This window comes from Staurois parvus, unplaced genomic scaffold, assembly GCF_062004578.1.
Source record: "Staurois parvus isolate SC_StPar_1 unplaced genomic scaffold, SC_StPar_1.0 ptg000009l, whole genome shotgun sequence".
Classification (NCBI taxonomy): Eukaryota; Metazoa; Chordata; class Amphibia; order Anura; family Ranidae; genus Staurois; species Staurois parvus.
Window position 1 is genome coordinate 600,578 of NW_028317805.1, and position 16,719 is coordinate 617,296.

At 42.0% G+C, this 16,719-nt stretch overlaps 1 protein-coding gene across 1 annotated transcript; it reads left to right on the forward strand.

Annotated features, from left to right (window-relative positions):
* The first annotated feature begins 11,801 nt into the window (after positions 1–11,801).
* Positions 11,802–15,109, forward strand: HMX3 (H6 family homeobox 3). The gene is made up of 2 exons (XM_089668955.1): positions 11,802–12,471; positions 13,318–15,109. The coding sequence occupies exons 1-2, from the start codon at positions 12,171–12,173 to the stop codon at positions 13,935–13,937; spliced, it is 921 nt and encodes a 306-aa protein (XP_089525081.1). The 5' UTR covers positions 11,802–12,170; the 3' UTR covers positions 13,938–15,109.
* The last annotated feature ends 1,610 nt before the right edge of the window (positions 15,110–16,719 follow it).

Genomic DNA, 16,719 nt, shown 5'->3' on the forward strand with positions numbered 1-16,719 from the left:
CAAGATTCCAGAGCAGGGGGATGTATCAGGGAACTGACCTGCATAGCTTCTCAGCTCTGAACAAAATTTGACCCGACTAACTATCACACCCAGGCTGCTACTCAGCCTTCCTAACTGAAAACTGAAATCTAGCTCCCCCTGGCTATTTAGAGGGGTGATACATTATGTATGTATATGGAGGCAGCCAAAGGGTTGTGATCCTTATATCTTATGTTCATAGTAGTCAGAGAACATATGATTTTTGCCTAGGTTTTTGGTCACATGATAGAGCTCAGGTATGTTTTTTTATTTTTCATGGTAATGAAATGGTTCTGAAAATAAAAATGTAACTTGCTAAGTTGACATGTCCTACTGATTTAGATGACGTGTGAATTGTAATGATAGGCTCTTGGTAGCTGGAGTTCATGTGATTTAGGTTGCCAAGACTGTAGTCACATGACAGAGCTCACAGCCAAGTATTGCTTTTATTCATATAAAGTAATTAGTACCTTTTTACACAAAATTGTAATGTGCTTGGTATTCCCAATGTGATCCCTGTTGATTCACCTGAACTGTACATTTTTTATAATAGGTTCATTTGAAATAAGCCTATTATTGTGTAGTAGCCCAAAAGACACACCAGCACTCTCCAATGATGGGAATCCAATACTTAATATCCGATGAGTACTACCCCTACTCCACCATTTAAATCATCATGATATCATTTGTTCTATGAAGGAGGATAGGATTTGTATTGAATTATATTTGCAGTTGTTATAATGCCAAAATCTGTTCTGGAAACTAGGCTTCTAGAAGGAGCCATCTTCTGTGCCATCTTTCTACACACCCTTTACTGAACCAAACCTGCCATAACTCAGAATATTCTGAGCAGATGACCAGATGTGGCAAAGCTGGGTAGGTGGGTAAAGTAAGTCCCTAATGACTTCATACATTTTCATCTATCACATGGCTAAGCCCAGTGGACATATGTTCCCCTTGCTGGATGTGGACCTCTAGTCTGCACACCTCTGCTATCTAGCTCATCTTTTTTAGCATCATCAGTATAATGGTTAGTTCACAGAGGGCTGATAAGTAGGTGGAGTTCCCAGAACCCCAAAATTTGAGGGGATTTCCAGAATTTTCACTAGGGCCCTTTCCTGAGTAAGTGCTCTACTGCCAAATGCCAGTTTGCATCCTTATAAATATGGCTTTTATTTCAAAGGCTGGAAAGGGGCTTACTATAATGCAGAGTGCCTTGAGCAGATGGCCACATTGGGCAGAACTGTGTAGGGTAGGTCCCCCATGTCCCCTGAGCTTGGTCACATGACACCAGATCACAGAACTAAGCACAAGGGGAGTACTTGTCCACCTTGCTAGACCTATAGATTTCCTGCTCAGTTTTGCTATCAAGTTCTGTTTGGCACTGTTGTAGAATAGACCTCAAAGTCAATATAAGTAGGAAGAAATGTGGTTATTATAGTACGGCCAGAGGCACTTACATTGTGATGCACCACACACCAAGTCTAGGGAATCCCTGCACAGATTTAATACATTAATATTCTACATACATTGCTCTCCCATTGATGCAATAAACTAAGTTTCTACATTCTAATACAATTGTACATCACCTATAGTAGCATTATTGCTTAATGACAGTATATTACCACATTGGTAATAAATCTTTTCAGGAATCATTCTAAGACATGTGTCCCCTTTTCTGAAGGTCTTTATCTGCAAATGGCTCCTACGGTAAGATGTCACACACCATATGCAGAACATGAATTTGTTGATTCTGTATTCTTGTTGTCATCTGCTGAAGAGGATAGGGAAAAGAGATAGAATGAACAATATTGCTGCCTTTGAGAAAATCAGGAGGATACACCGTGTCAGATGAGTGTGGGTGTGACGTCATCACGTGGTGGGACAACTGCATGATGCACTGAAACTGAGACCTGATACACTAGCTGAATGGAGTGCTTTTAACATGCTATGATTTATCTATAATTGTGAGTGCAATTATTTTAATTAAATAAAATGAAAGGTGCAGCGCTAATATGTTCAAATGGTGAAGTATTAGAGTAATCTAATGAGAATACCACACATAAGAGTTCATAATAAATGCAACAATAAAAATGCAACAATAAAATTCCAAAGAAACAGTCAGACGTGAAGTCTGGTGAAGAGGTATCTAATGCAAGGGTGATATGTTTCCCAAAATCGTATGGTGATATTAAATAATAAATTGCGCACTCACCAGATGCGCAAAGTTATAGCACATTTTGAGAAGATAATCTCTCAGAAGATCAACTGGGGTGTCATTAATCGGGCCTCTGTGGATTCTTCCCTGGATGGCTCCTGGGTAACAGCAGCTACACTCTCTCCTTAATGAAGAATACTGTGGATGGATGGACTCATAAAGAGTCCAAAAAAAGAGGAGACCACATAGCGTGATACTGCTTCAAAAAACTTTAATCCAGTTACAGGTACAGATGAGAGGCAAAAATGAAATAAAATGCAGAAAAAGACACTAACCAGTGATGTAGCAAGATGGCTGCCGGACCATCACAGGGTCTCAGCAGCGTGACGTCACAGCGTTGTAGCTCCTCACTGACGCGTTTCGTGCTAAGCGCACATATTCTTAGGGGGTATGCTCTTTTTTTTAAATTATTTTAATTACTTTCTAGATAAACAGTGAGCACTATGAATTCTCTTTTATGAGCCATACTCTGTACTGAAGCAAAGCGGTTATGTGAGGCTGATGTGGCTGCTGGGGAGGAGTCCTTTGGAGGCTTTTTAAATTTATGCTGTATATGACCTCTCTTACAGTATACACTGAGGTCCATCCAAAGGGTTCAGGGTATACCTGAAGAACACTGTGGTGTTGGAAGTGGTTAATTGATGTAAGAAACACTGGATGCTATTCTAATAATGTGCGCAATTATTTCTGCAACTTTTTTTAGCAGTTTTGAGGATTTTGGAACCACTTTGGGATGATCACTTGAATTGTGCTATGCAAGTTCCTTTGCGGTTTTGCACTAGATATAATTTTAATTTGCTATAAACCTTTTTTACCAAATGTTATTTCACTGTATAAACTTTGAACACATGAAATTTCTGTGTGATCAGTATTTTATTCACTGGTATGTTATGATTTTGCATATGAGTTAATTCACATATTTGATTAATAGGAGCAGTGCACATATTTATTTACATATTCTTTACATAATATAATAATTGGGCAAACAGATGACTAATTTGTCTTAAACCACCATTTCGTATAGTACCTCTTATATAATGGTAAGTTCACAGGGAGTAGTTAATACTTGCCCTCTGGAGGGACAATTGTGCGGTCATGCAACGCTGCCCCCAAATTAAATTTATGTCCTTTTTTTCCCACAGGTTTTTTTTGTTGGTTTTTGATTTTTTTGGTGGTTGGAGCTTTTTATTGGTGGTATTTGATCACCTCTGCATTTTTTATTTTTTGCACTATAAACAAAAAGAGACTGACAATTTTGAAAAAAAACAATATTTTTGACTTTTTGCTATAAAACATATCCAGTAAAAAATCTAATTTCTTAAAAAATTTAGGCAAAAATGTGTTATGCCACGTCTTTGCTAAAAAAATCCCAATATGTGTAAATTAATTGATTTATGTGAAAGTTATAGCGTTTACAAATGGCGGTATATATACTGGAATATTATTTTTTTCTTAACTAGTAATGGTGGCATTCAGCCACTTTTTGTGGGACTGCAGGACTGCGGCGGGCATTCTGACACTGGGGGGAACTAACTAACTGCCACTGACATCCCCAATGACACTGGTAAAAAGCACTGACACTGTACTGACACTGGACAGGAAGGGGTTAACATCTGTGACGATCAAAGGGTTAACTGTGTGCTGTTTTACTATGTGTGCTGTGTACGTTTTAGTATGTAAGCATGCTGCTTTGTATTGCTCTGCTATGCAGAGCAGTATAAAGCAGCATGCTGGTGCTGACAGGGGAGAGATCTGTATTGTTTACATACAGACCTCTCTCCTGTCAGTGTTCCTCAGAGATTGCCGGGTTCCGGTAGGGAATCTCCTGCTGGGATCCGGTAATCAACAGCTGATGGCGGTGCGTGTAGGGCAGCGCACACTCTCACCTACCCGGAAATACAAAGTCAAGTATATATGTGTGATTTTGTGCAGCCCTGCCACCCTGTAGCAGTAGTTCTGTTATATGGCAGCGGGAATGCGGTTAAAGAGTAACTCCACTTAAGTGGGAAAAAAATTAGCAAATAAAAAAAAACGTGAGTAGGCAGGCTGTTTATCTGCAATAAAATAAATATACCTGCCTGCTGATATTCTTTCTTAGAATGTACATTGAGCTGTGCATGCATGGCTCAGTATACATTCTGGCACTGTGCCTTTGTGCCTGGATTACTGAACTGCTGTGCCTACTCAAGAGTTCATTCAGAGCCAGCCAATCAAGATGGCTGATGACCAACACCTGGTAGAAGCCAGGGAGAATATGCCAGCACTGGGAAGGAACCAAGCAGGTGTTCAACCACTGGAGCTATGGCAAGGGTCTCTTGCTCTAATTCCACTTTCATTCAGTTGAAGCCTGTAAGTGGAACATCACTCTCTCTCAATCAACATTTACTATTTGTAATCCTTGTGCTGCTAGCATTAGTAAATAGATAGAAAAATATATCATATTTACTTGTGTAGCTCTACCTCCTTAGGGGCCGCTCGATTTGATTTGGGTCCCCCTATGCTCTGCACGGCCAGGCAACAGCATTTTCCACACCTTGCACACTGGAGTCAAAGAACAGTCCTTGAGCTTGTTTTGTGATTTTATTGAGGGGTTAGGAACTTAGATGAGGTCTAGGGGTATATGGGATGCCCGAGGAACTGCAGAACTTGAGGATGAACTCCTTAACAACCGTGTACAAAAGATGTGGATAGTAACAGTCTCTTTCCTTGAAGAGCCCCAAAGACTCTTCTTAGTGTACCTCCCCAGACCCCAGATGATTCCTCCTCTTCACCCAGCTGCACTGAAGGTATTCCCTGTGCAAGGGGGCCAAGAGCTTATAATTTAGAAACAGTTCCAGATGAGAAGCTAGTTGGGTCTTGCACCTGACTGTCCCCTCCCCTTATCCAGCCCCGGGGATGTAAGAGTACTCACACTGTCCTCTTCTGTTAGCTTGGTGGGTTGGTGGCTGCCTTCAGGCCTTACGCTGGGCTGGCACCTTCCCTGCTACACAGGCTGTCCTCCCTTTGAGATGCTGAGTCAGTGGAGATCCTCCTTTCCAGTGACCTGCCTATAGATAGGCTCCCCTCCATGGGGCCCCCTCCCAGGCTCCACATTCCAGCTTTCCAAAAATCCACCTTCCACCTGACTGCACACCTCTTCCCAGGCTCAAAAAAATCTGAAAAAAAGAGAAAAAATAAAACAGTTGATCTCTCCTTTTAGCCCCCAAATCCAATCACTGTCCAAATCTTGTTGACTTCTCTAAAATTTGCCCTTTTTTAATTAATGAAACCACCAAGCTCCTAATTCACTCATTTGTTATTGCTCGCCTTGACTATTACAAATCTCTTCTCATAGGTCTACCTCTCCATAGGCTAACCTTCTTTTGTCCAACATGAATGCTGCTGCCAGACTCATCTACCTTACCAACCACTCAATATCTGCCACCCCTCTCTGCCAATACCTCCACTGGCTTTCGATTGTCTAGCAAATTAAATAAAAAATATAAAGTCCTTCACAACTCTGCCCTGAGCTACAGTACATCACCATTCTTGTCTCCAAATATCACCGAAATCATCTCCACTCCCCCTAAGACCTTCTGCTCTCTATTTCTCTTGTTTCTTTCTCCCATGCTCATTTGCAGGACTTCTCCAGTGCCTCTCCCATCCACTGGAACTCTCTACTTACTGGTTGTAAGGGCTTAATTCTATGCATGAAGGTAAAAACCTTCTGTGTGCAGCAGCTCCCCCAGCCCCCTCAATACTTACCTGAGCCTCATCGCAACCCAGCGATGTGAATGACAGCCTTGGCTGTCCCGGGTCTCTGCCTCTTCATTGGCTGAAACAGAAAGTGGGAGCCATTGGCTCCCACTGCTGTCAATCACAGCCAGTCAGACAATGAGGAGAGAGAGGGGGCAGGCCCAAGCCATAAATGGACACACAGAGCAGCAAGTGCCCCCATAGCAAGCTGCTTGCTGTGGGGGAACCAACAGACAGGAGGAGCCAGGAGAGCCTGTGGGGGACCTGAAAAAAGGAGGATCCGGGCTGCTCTGTGCAAAAGCACTGCACAAATAAGGTAAGTATTGCAAAAAAATTAATCTTTAGAATCACTTTAATCTGTCCAACTGTCTCTAGCTCTGGCCAGCTTTAGGTGATCCCTGAAAACTCATCTCTTCAGGAAAGCCTATCCCACCTCCAACTATCAAATGAACATTTAATTCTTCCATCAGCTCCTACCCCACAGTTATTACCTTTTGTACCACTTGCCCCACTCTATTAGATTGTAAGCTCTTATGAGCAGGGCCCTCTTAACCCTCATGGATTTTCTTGTATTTTAACTGTACTGTCTCCCTTTATATTGTAAAGAAAACATTTGGCACTATATAAATACTGTATAATAATAATAATATAATGTGTGGTATGGGCACATCCGTGGTTACAGCACAATGCAGCTGCTGGTGTGTACAATCCCTAATAAATGTGGCAAATTCAATTAAGAAGTTCAAATCTTCATTCTATTAATAGGCCAAGAGCAAGTTAAGATACTTTGTAGCAAAACATCTGCTTAGCCCACACAGCTCCCCCCCCCCCCCCCCCCCCCCTTATTCTCCAGTGAGCCCAGGCCCCCTGGTCCTCCAAGATTCTGCAGAGCTGCCTGTGGACTAATCCGGCACTTGGCCAGCAGGGGGCGCTCCAACACCAATTTCTTCCCTTTATTTCTCTTCTCAAGAGCCACTAAAACGTACAAATTCATGGCTGTTATTTTTGATTTTTATGAGTTATTTACCTAGTGCCCATATTAAACAATACTGTTAGCGTTTGAAAATTCGTTTTAGGAAACATTTTTCGTTCTAGAGCATCCATAAAAATGTAAAGAACTCCTACACACAAGAGGAAGGCATTCTTTGTGCTGTGTTGTAATAGAATTCGCCTATAAAAAGAACGATTTGGATTCCGAGAAGATTAAACGGCGCAGACATTTCCATACCATGGAGGGGATAAAACAAGCATTCCAGGGAGAACATTGTCATTCTTCCCGGCCCCAATGCTGTGTATGGATGGGGTGCCCCCAGAATAATTCAATCATGATCGCGAGCAACTGAGAGCCATTTATTCCAGCAGCCCGAGCATCTGTCACCCGAGTCCAAGCCAAAATCACTTTGTTCCTCGAGATCTGTGCCAATCCATAACATTCTCTCTGCAAACAACACTTCTTTTAGAGAGGGAGGGATGGATAGGTGGGTGGATGGATGGATGGTTGATAGACAAGAGAGAATGGTAGATAGATAGATAGATAGATAGATAGATAGATAGATAGATAGATAGATAGATAGATAGATAGATGTAAATATTTATGATAGATATATAGGTAGATAAAATAGAATGACAGATATAGATAAATAGATAAGAGATAGAAAGATAGACGAGAGATAATGGGAGATAAATATAAATAGATACAGAGATAGATAGATGATAGATAGATAGATAGATAGATAGATAGATAGATAGATAGACAAGCAATAATGGTAGATAAGGATAAATAGATAGCTAGATAGATAGATTAGTCAAGAAATAATTGTAGAGATTTATGATTAATATACAGATAAACAAGAGATAAGGGGAAAGAAGGAAAGAAAGAAAGAAAGAAAGAAAGAAAGAAAGAAAGAAAGAAAGAAAGAAAGAAAGAAAGACGCGAAGGGGTATTAATTAATAGTCGTGTAAATGTATAAAAAGCTGATAGCAATAGTCATAGGGTACATAAAGTCATGAAAAGTCAGGAAAGTCATGAAAAGTCAAAAGTGAGTCTATGTATGCGGATAAATAGATAGATAGATAGATAGATAGATAGATAGATAGATAGATAGATAGATAGATAGCTGAAAGAAAGAAAGGTTGACAGTTGACAATTATTAGTAAATATGGTTTCCTGTAAAGAAAGGATATAAGAGATGTGAACATACTGGATGGATAGATAGATAGATAGATAGATAGATAGATAGATAGATAGATAAAACAGTAAGCGAAAGTCATGGTGTTTTATTGGAAGAGAGATGGGTTGGTAGATAAATGATACAAGTGAGAGACTTGCTATACTGACACATAGATAAAGTCAGGGAATCAGAGATCGTTTCTGCTTGGAAGGGAAAAATTGATAGATGCAACGATTTACCTGGATAGATAGATAGATAGATAGATAGATAGATAGATAGATAGATAGATAGATAGATAGATAAAATTGAGGAAAAAAAAGATTGACCGATTGATTGATTGATTGATTGATTGTAGACAGATGAATACGCGCATGTACGTGGATGGATATATATCTATACAGGTAGACGGGTGGATGGACAGGTGGAGAGATAAATGGCAGACATCCATTGCTGGAGCTCCACAGATCATCGCATTCATTCATCAATGGATTGTTCCATGGGATGGGTATATGAGGGATCCCTGTGCCAGTCTGGAATGGCATCACACTCTCCTTCTCCTCTCTGATCATCCTCAGATTTCTCTGTCACCCTAGCTGTCACTGTGTCACATACACTTCAACTGGGTCTTCTCGGTATTCACAAACAATGCAATAAAAGTTTGTTAAAAAAAGCAATGACTTTGAGCCGGGTGAGCAGAGACTGAGGAAGGTCTGATCCCTGAGGACGAATTACAGGCACTGTCTCCACAATACTGACATTCATCCATCATCAGCTGGGTGACCACAGACACTTTCACTGATCTGCAAATGTTCTGAAAGATGTGAGCACAGACAGATCTCTGACTCTCACTAAGGCTCAGGGAGACCCAGGGCAAGACAGATATACCTGAACAGGACAAAAAGACCAATAAAGGACAAACAGACAAGGGCTGGATGGACAGACCAGGGTAGGACAGACAGACCAGTATAGACCAGGAAGACCAGTACAGGACAGGCAGACAAAGACAAGACAGTCAGACTAGTGCAGGACAGGCAGACAAGAACATGACAATCAGACTAGAGCAGGACAGGCAGACAAGGACAGGACAGTCAGACTAGGGCAGCAGAATAGTGCAGGGCATGCAGACCCGTGCAGGACAGGTGAACAGGGCAGGCAGGCCAGGACAGGAAAGGCAGACTAGGGCAGGACAGGCAGACAAGAACATGACAATCAGACTAGAGCAGGACAGGCAGACAAGGACAGGACAGTCAGACTAGGGCAGCAGACTAGTGCAGGGCATGCAGACCCGTACAGGACAGGTGAACAGGGCAGGCAGGCCAGGACAGGAAAGGCAGACTAGGGCAGGACAGGCAGACCAGTACAGGACAGGAAGACAAGGACAGGACAGTCAGACTAGTACAGGACAGGCAGACAAGGACAGGACAGTCAGACTAGTGCATGACAGGCAAACAAGGGCAGTCAGACTAGTACAGGGCAGGCAGACAAGGACAGGGGAGGCAAATTTGAGCAGCACAGGCAGACAGAGTAGGACAGATGACCAGTACAGGACAGGGAGACAATGGCAGAAAAGGCAAACAGACAGACCAGGGAATGTCAGGTACACAATGGCAGTAGAGAAGGTACATTGCAATATGGCCAGGCCAAGCTGATCAGGGCAGGACAGACAGACCAGAACAGGCAGATTAAAGCAGTAAAGACAGAACAGAGTAAGGCAGAGGACTAGTGCAGGGCATGCAGACCAGTACATGGCAGGTGAACAGGGCAGGCAGACCATTACAGGAAAGGCAGACCAGGGCAGGACAGGCAGACCAGTACAGGACAGGCAGACCAGTACAGGAAAGGCAGACCAGGGCAGGACAGGCAGACCAGTGCAAGACAGGCACCTCAGTGCTGGACAGGCAGACCGGTACAGGACAGGCAGACCAGGGCAGGACAGGGAGACCAGTGTAGGACAGGCACCCCAGTGCTGGACAGGCAGACCAGGGCAGGACAGGGAGACCAGTGCAGGACAGGCACCCCAGTGCTGGACAGGCAGACCAGTTCTGGGCATGCAGACCAGGGCAAGACAGGGAGACCAGTACAGGACAGGTAGACCAGGGTAGGACAGGTAGACCAGTACAGGACAGGCAGACCAGTGCAGGACAGGCAGACCAGTACAGGACAGGCAGACCAACACAGGACAGGCAGACCAGTGCAGGACAGGCAGACCAGTACAGGACAGGCAGACCAGGGTAGGACAGGTAGACCAGTACAGGACAGGGAGACCAGTGCAGGACAGGCAGACCAGTACAGGACAGGCAGACCAGGGTAGGACAGGTAGACCAGTACAGGATAGGCAGACCAGTGCAGGACAGGCAGACCAGTACAGGACAGGCAGACCAGTACAGGACAGGAAGACCAACACAGGACAGGCAGACCAGGGAGACCAGTACAGGACAGGCAGACCAACACAGGACAGGCAGACCAGGCAGACTAGTGCAGGACAGGCAGACCAGTGCAGGACAGGCAGATTGGGAAGGACAGTTAGACAAACACAGCAGGCAGACCAGGGCACGATAGGCAGACCAGTACAGGACAGACAAACAGGACAGTGCAGGCAGACCAGTAAAGCAAGGACAGGACAGGTCTGATTTTTCATACACCAGATCCATTAGATCTTCAGTTAAGAGGTCTGCTAGAGACCAGCTCTGTATCATATCTGTTGGAGTCCAATAACCAGTCCATAGCATTTATTTTAATTATCCAGTACTGCACCTCATTGGAGCGTTTTTTTTCAAGCTTTTTTTTCAGGTGTCTTTGAGCATTTTTACAAGCAGATTTGCAAATATCATAGGCGTTTCAGGTGTTTTTGCTATGGCCAATAGAAACAGCTGCTGTTTGAGCTGAAAGCGCCTGAAAAAAAACACTCCAAAAAATGCTCATTCCCACTGTTCAGGTGTTTTCCACTCGAGTCTATGGGGACAAAAAGATCAGATCTGCCTGAAAAGTAGCACAAGTACTTTTTTGAGCCACAGGTGTTTTCCTACAGGTGACAGAGTGCTTAAGTGTGAACAGGGGCTATTGGAAATAATGGAATTTTACTTGTTGAGCGTTTTTGAGTGTTAAAGCTGAAAAACGCTTAAGTGTGAACGGAGTCTAAAAAGGCACAAAAAATAGGTCTAGTGGGATGAGATTGAAAAAGGGAATGTACTAAAAAAAAACAAAGTGCTGAGAATCCTGACTCTGCGTTAGAACGCATTCCAACTGATCTGAGCGCATTTACACAGCGTTTCTTCTCAGTGTAGGAAAACGATTATTAAATGAGATTCATTATGTAGCAAAAGCGAAGTGATCAGCAAGTTTATTAATTGCTTAACTACAGCAAATTTATGAGTGTGAGAAGGGGCTCGTTTGATTTTATTTAGGTGATAAATTGGTGAGGCCGGGGGTGGGGAGGCTGATGATGACATGTGGATCGTTCTACATTTCCCTCCTCCAGATGATGATGAGGATGAGCAGCATGGAGGATGTACAGAAAACTTCTCCAACACTCAGAGACGTATCGTGTGTCTTGTGGCGCTTTCCTAAAGGCAATATCCTTTTTTTTGGGGGGGGGGGGGGTTAATAGCCCTTTCCTCATTTGCTGCCTAATTGAACTATATAAAGCCAATAAGAGGCGAGTTGTAGCAGAGTGAGTGAGTTGGAGTGGCCTGCCGAGTCCATCCCTGGTCCCTCCTCTGTTCCTCCACCTCCTGCTCCTTTCCCCTCTCCCCTCTACTCCTCCTCCTCCTCCTCTCTCCTGTTCCCAGTTGCTGTCATCCTCCTCCTCATTCAGTTCGCTGACTCTGACTTCCCGGATGGCTGTGTAAGTTGGTCACCTCAACCTGATGTCTACTGGCCTTCCCCATGTGGCTTTTGGTACCCTAGCCTGAGTCACCTTGCCTCCTCCCTAACGCCTCTCCTAGCTCTGGATTTGGGGGTGCCACCTGGAAAACAAGTGCTCAGTCAGCTTTTTTTTTTTTGGTTGATGATTCCAGCTGCTGTCAACCATGCCTGAAACTGGACAAGAAAGCAGCACCACCCCAGCCAAGGAGTCCCCCTTCTCCATCAAAAGCCTCCTGACCTGTGAACCTTCCAGAGCAGCCAGGCCACCAAAGGCTCTCTTCACCCCAATCAAGGGGACCTTGGATGGAGCAGCTTTTGCCCTGTCGCCATTGACTGACCTGTCCTTCCCTCGGCTGGAGATACCTACCCAGAGGTTCGCCTTACCTGCACATTACCTGGAGAGATCCCCAGCTTGGTGGTACTCGTACACCTTGACCCATGGAGGACACACACACAGGACAGAAGGTAGGGGCTCCCTCATGGACCACCATGAAGTTTGGGAAGGGGTTATCTAGACACCTACTTTATAACTTTTGAACATACATACCACCATGGCTTGCAGGTAGCAGTTGCTATTCAAGTCCTGGGACTTTTAGTTCTACTAAAAAATATAGATGACCATCGAGGAACATTCAGTTTTTATTTGTGCGCAATTGCAACCAAAAATAAAAAAGTGCATGCTAGGGAATTGTTTTAGGATATTTAACACAAGACATGTGGGGAAGCTGAATTTGTCATTTGGAATACTTTTATATTGTAGAAAAGACACTTCAATTAGCAGTGACTGCGATGACTAGACATAGGCTAATGTACTAATGGACAGGTGTATTAATAGGGATCACAGAGCCTTTTGTCGGAATAGTTTGATGGATGAAAAGAGAGATAATTAGATAAATAGGGATCGGAAATTGAACGATTTTGCAGCTCAAATTACCTTTTTTTTGGGGGGGGAGCAGATCTACCAATCTCAAATTGAGAACAAATCTAAAAATCATTCGAGAGTGCAAATACATCAATGTCTGCCTTTAACGTTGTATATCAAATGATCTTCTACCAAAAAGAATGAATACAAATACAACACTAGCCAAATAAAGAACGAATTGGCACACAAGGTATCAAATTGCCACTTTTTGTATCCTGGTCTTTATGTTAGCTCCTGGCCAGTATACAAAGGCGGTGATCTGGTGTATGTAAATGTCCAGCTAGCTTGGATAATTGGAGCTTTTTTTTTTTTGTCATTGAATGTAATGATGACAGTGATCATGTTATGGTGACAGTGACTGATGACTCGTTATTGCTTGTCCTCTTTAGTTCCTGAGAAGAGCCTGCTGCTGGGCCCCGCTTCCCCGGTCTCTGGGGGTGAAAGAGACTCTCCAGAGCCCCTCCACAGCCTCAAGCAGGACCTGGATCCCAAAGAGAGCGACTCCAAGAGCCCAGAGGAGATCATCCTAGAGGAGAGCGAACCTGAGGAGTCCAAGAAGGATGAGAGTGGTGAGGACTGGAAGAAGTTGGACGACTCCTCAGACAAGAAGCCCTGCAGGAAGAAGAAGACCCGGACGGTGTTCTCCAGGAGCCAAGTCTTCCAGTTGGAATCCACCTTTGACATGAAGAGGTACCTGAGCAGCTCCGAGAGGGCGGGACTTGCGGCCTCTCTACACCTGACTGAGACCCAGGTGAAGATCTGGTTCCAGAACCGCAGGAACAAATGGAAAAGGCAGCTGGCTGCAGAACTGGAGGCTGCCAACCTCAGCCACGCCGCTGCCCAGAGAATCGTCAGGGTGCCCATCTTGTACCATGAGAACTCCTCCAGCACAGAGAGTGCCAGCTCTGGGGCCAACGTGCCAGTTAGCCAGCCCCTACTGACATTCCCCCATCCTGTCTATTACTCTCACCCTGTAGTCACTTCAGTGCCCTTACTCAGACCAGTGTGAGGATTGGAGGACTCCTTTAATTAAGCTCCAAGGTTAGGGATGGACTCGTGTCAGGAGAAGCCACCTTGGTTGGGTGGAAAGGACAATCCACCAGACACCTAAAGCTGCAGGACTTGAAGAGAACTGGGCCCCTAGGGGCCACGCCAGAGCAGTGGTAAAAAAAAGAGGACACAATACAGGTCTAAACTCACAGCTTCTAAGTGAACAAAGCGCGCAGGTATTTGTCACTCCCCGTATTATTTTTAATTTTTCTTAAAAAAAGGGCAAATATTAAATATATTTACTGTTCAATTTGCCAAAATAAAATTTAAAAAAAACTTAATCCAATGACAAGAGTCACCCCAAACATGTCCAACTTCAATACTGTAATATTTTTGTTTTCTAAAAAAAAAATATATAAAAAAAAATGAAAAAAAATTGCATCATTTGTAAAAAAAAATACACATAATTGTTTTGCTCAATTTTGTAACTCCTGTTTCATGTGTTTAATTATTATTAATATTATTATTATTTTTTAACACTGACTTATTTATTATAAAGTCTTTACAGGACAGGTCCATGGTCATATTTTATTCCCAGTTTCCCCTCCTTTTCCAAACGGACATTTTGACTTGAAACAAACTGTACATTTCATTTTTTTTTTGTTTTAATTATTTTATTTGAAAATAACTGTGTTGTAATATATTTCTTGGATTGTGCAATAGGAAAAGGCAATTGTTAGCCCTTCGCTGATTCCCTTGTTATCTGTGAGCATTTACCAATGAATTAAAAAACAAAACAAAACAGTAAATATAAGACTATGACAACATAGAAAACTAATAACATAAATTTGGCAAAAAGTAAAAACATAAGACAAAACGTTAAAAAAAAGAATGACAGGGGTGTGGAACATGAGGGTGTCCTATTCCTTGAGAACTGAAGCTGGGCTTTGTACTAAAGGGACAATCAATGATGTAATTTAAGTTATTTTGTTAATGTACAGTATGTATACATGGTGGGAGTTGGGACTTTCGGTGCTACCTCCAGGATCCTGGCATAGCGCAGGGCACCATCTCCCCTCTTGTATCTGGGACAAAACTGCAACCATTTTCTTTTGGTTTTCTTTTTAAATGAGATATATTTGTAAAAATTAATGTTTGTTGTGAAAATGAAATAAAAATACACTTTCCTTATTCCTTAGTCTCTGTTTGATTCTAGCACGGGGCTGCCCGTTGTGCGCAAAGGTCAGGGCTCTCCAAAATTCTACAGGAGGTGTCTGGGATTCAGCCCCCTTATTTCTGCCTAATTAAATTCAAGATTTTTTTTTTTATTACAATTTGATTTATGTAATTTAGACAACATAGTGGATGAAAATGTAAACTATCAATAAGTAAAACGGATCAATAAATTAGTCCTTATTTTTATACTATATTTTTATTATGATTATTGTTATTATTATTATTATTATTAGTGGTGGTAGTAGTAGTAGCAGTAATATTAATATTTTCACTATTGTCGTTTTTAGTCTATGGGGTGTGCAATAACTACAAATATGATAATTGTACACCTTGTAGAATTTTCAGCATGTATATAGAACATTTTGCACCTTACCACTCCCGAGCCACCCCACATAAATGTATCCTCGCCTACTCCCTTCAATATTCCTAATTTACTGAGGCGTTGAGTTCAATAGCTGTGCATGCCGAAATTGAAGACATAAAAATATATAAGCCATTAGATCTGAATTTGGAGATGGATTTGAAGTGGAACAGGCGTGCCAGCTACAATTTAACGCATCCAAATAATAATAATAATGAAAAAAATACCATCTGCTGTGAATGAAAGAAACCTTTTCTATTCCACCTTAGACATTTTATTTTTAATAAATGGGGAGGTAAGTAGCTCTGCCCAAAATTCTGTGCTATGAGCCAAAGCCTCAAAATTAAAGGAAAAGGGGAAATAAAAGGATACTGTGACTCCAAAGTAATAGATAAAACAATAAGAGCTTCAGATGTCCAACAACAGAATATTGTGAGTAAATATGAATATATATATATATAATCATCACAAAAATACCTTTATTCTAATGGCTGTGCCCCAGACCTTTATCCAGAAGTTAAAAGCAAGTGAAATATGCTACCTATTGCCACATTTCCAGGAAGGAACCGATGGCAGATGATGTAAAGATGTAGACATTTTTAGCACTTCACTAGCACCTAACGATTTACTTTAGTATACTTTGAAGAGGTGAGCTTTTTAGGTGCCAAAATAAAAATGGACTTCTACATCCCAATGCAATGCAATACACTGAGCCTAGTTAATAGTTGTTTATGGAATATATGTGTATATATATATATATATATATATATATATATATATATATGTGTGTGTGTGTTTGTGTGTGTTCCATAAACAACTATTAACTAGGCTCAGTGTATATAGATATATAGATATAAATATATTTATATATAGATATAGATAGATGGATTAGATTGATAAATAGATAGATAGATAGATAGATAGATAGATAGATAGATAGATAGATAGATAGATAGATTTTTTTTAATCCACAAAACTATTAATCTCCCCTAAAACGGGCAGAGCCCACAAGTCACACCACTCTCTCCCAAAAGGCAACGACTTTAATATTGGATGAGCCTAATATATATATATATATATATATATATATATATATATATATATAACTTTTTTTAATCCACAAAAAATTGACCTGTCCTAACATCCTAACAGCAAAAAAATCTGGCGCATGGATGACATTTTGTTTCCTCTCCTCAACTTGTGT

Coding starts and splice junctions, on each gene's coding strand:
- HMX3 (XM_089668955.1), top strand. CDS start 12,171: ATGCCTGAAACTGGACAAGAAAGCAGCACCACCCCAGCCAAGGAGTCC. Junction 12,472..13,317: donor ACACACACACAGGACAGAAG/GTAGGGGCTCCC, acceptor TGTCCTCTTTAG/TTCCTGAGAAGAGCCTGCTG.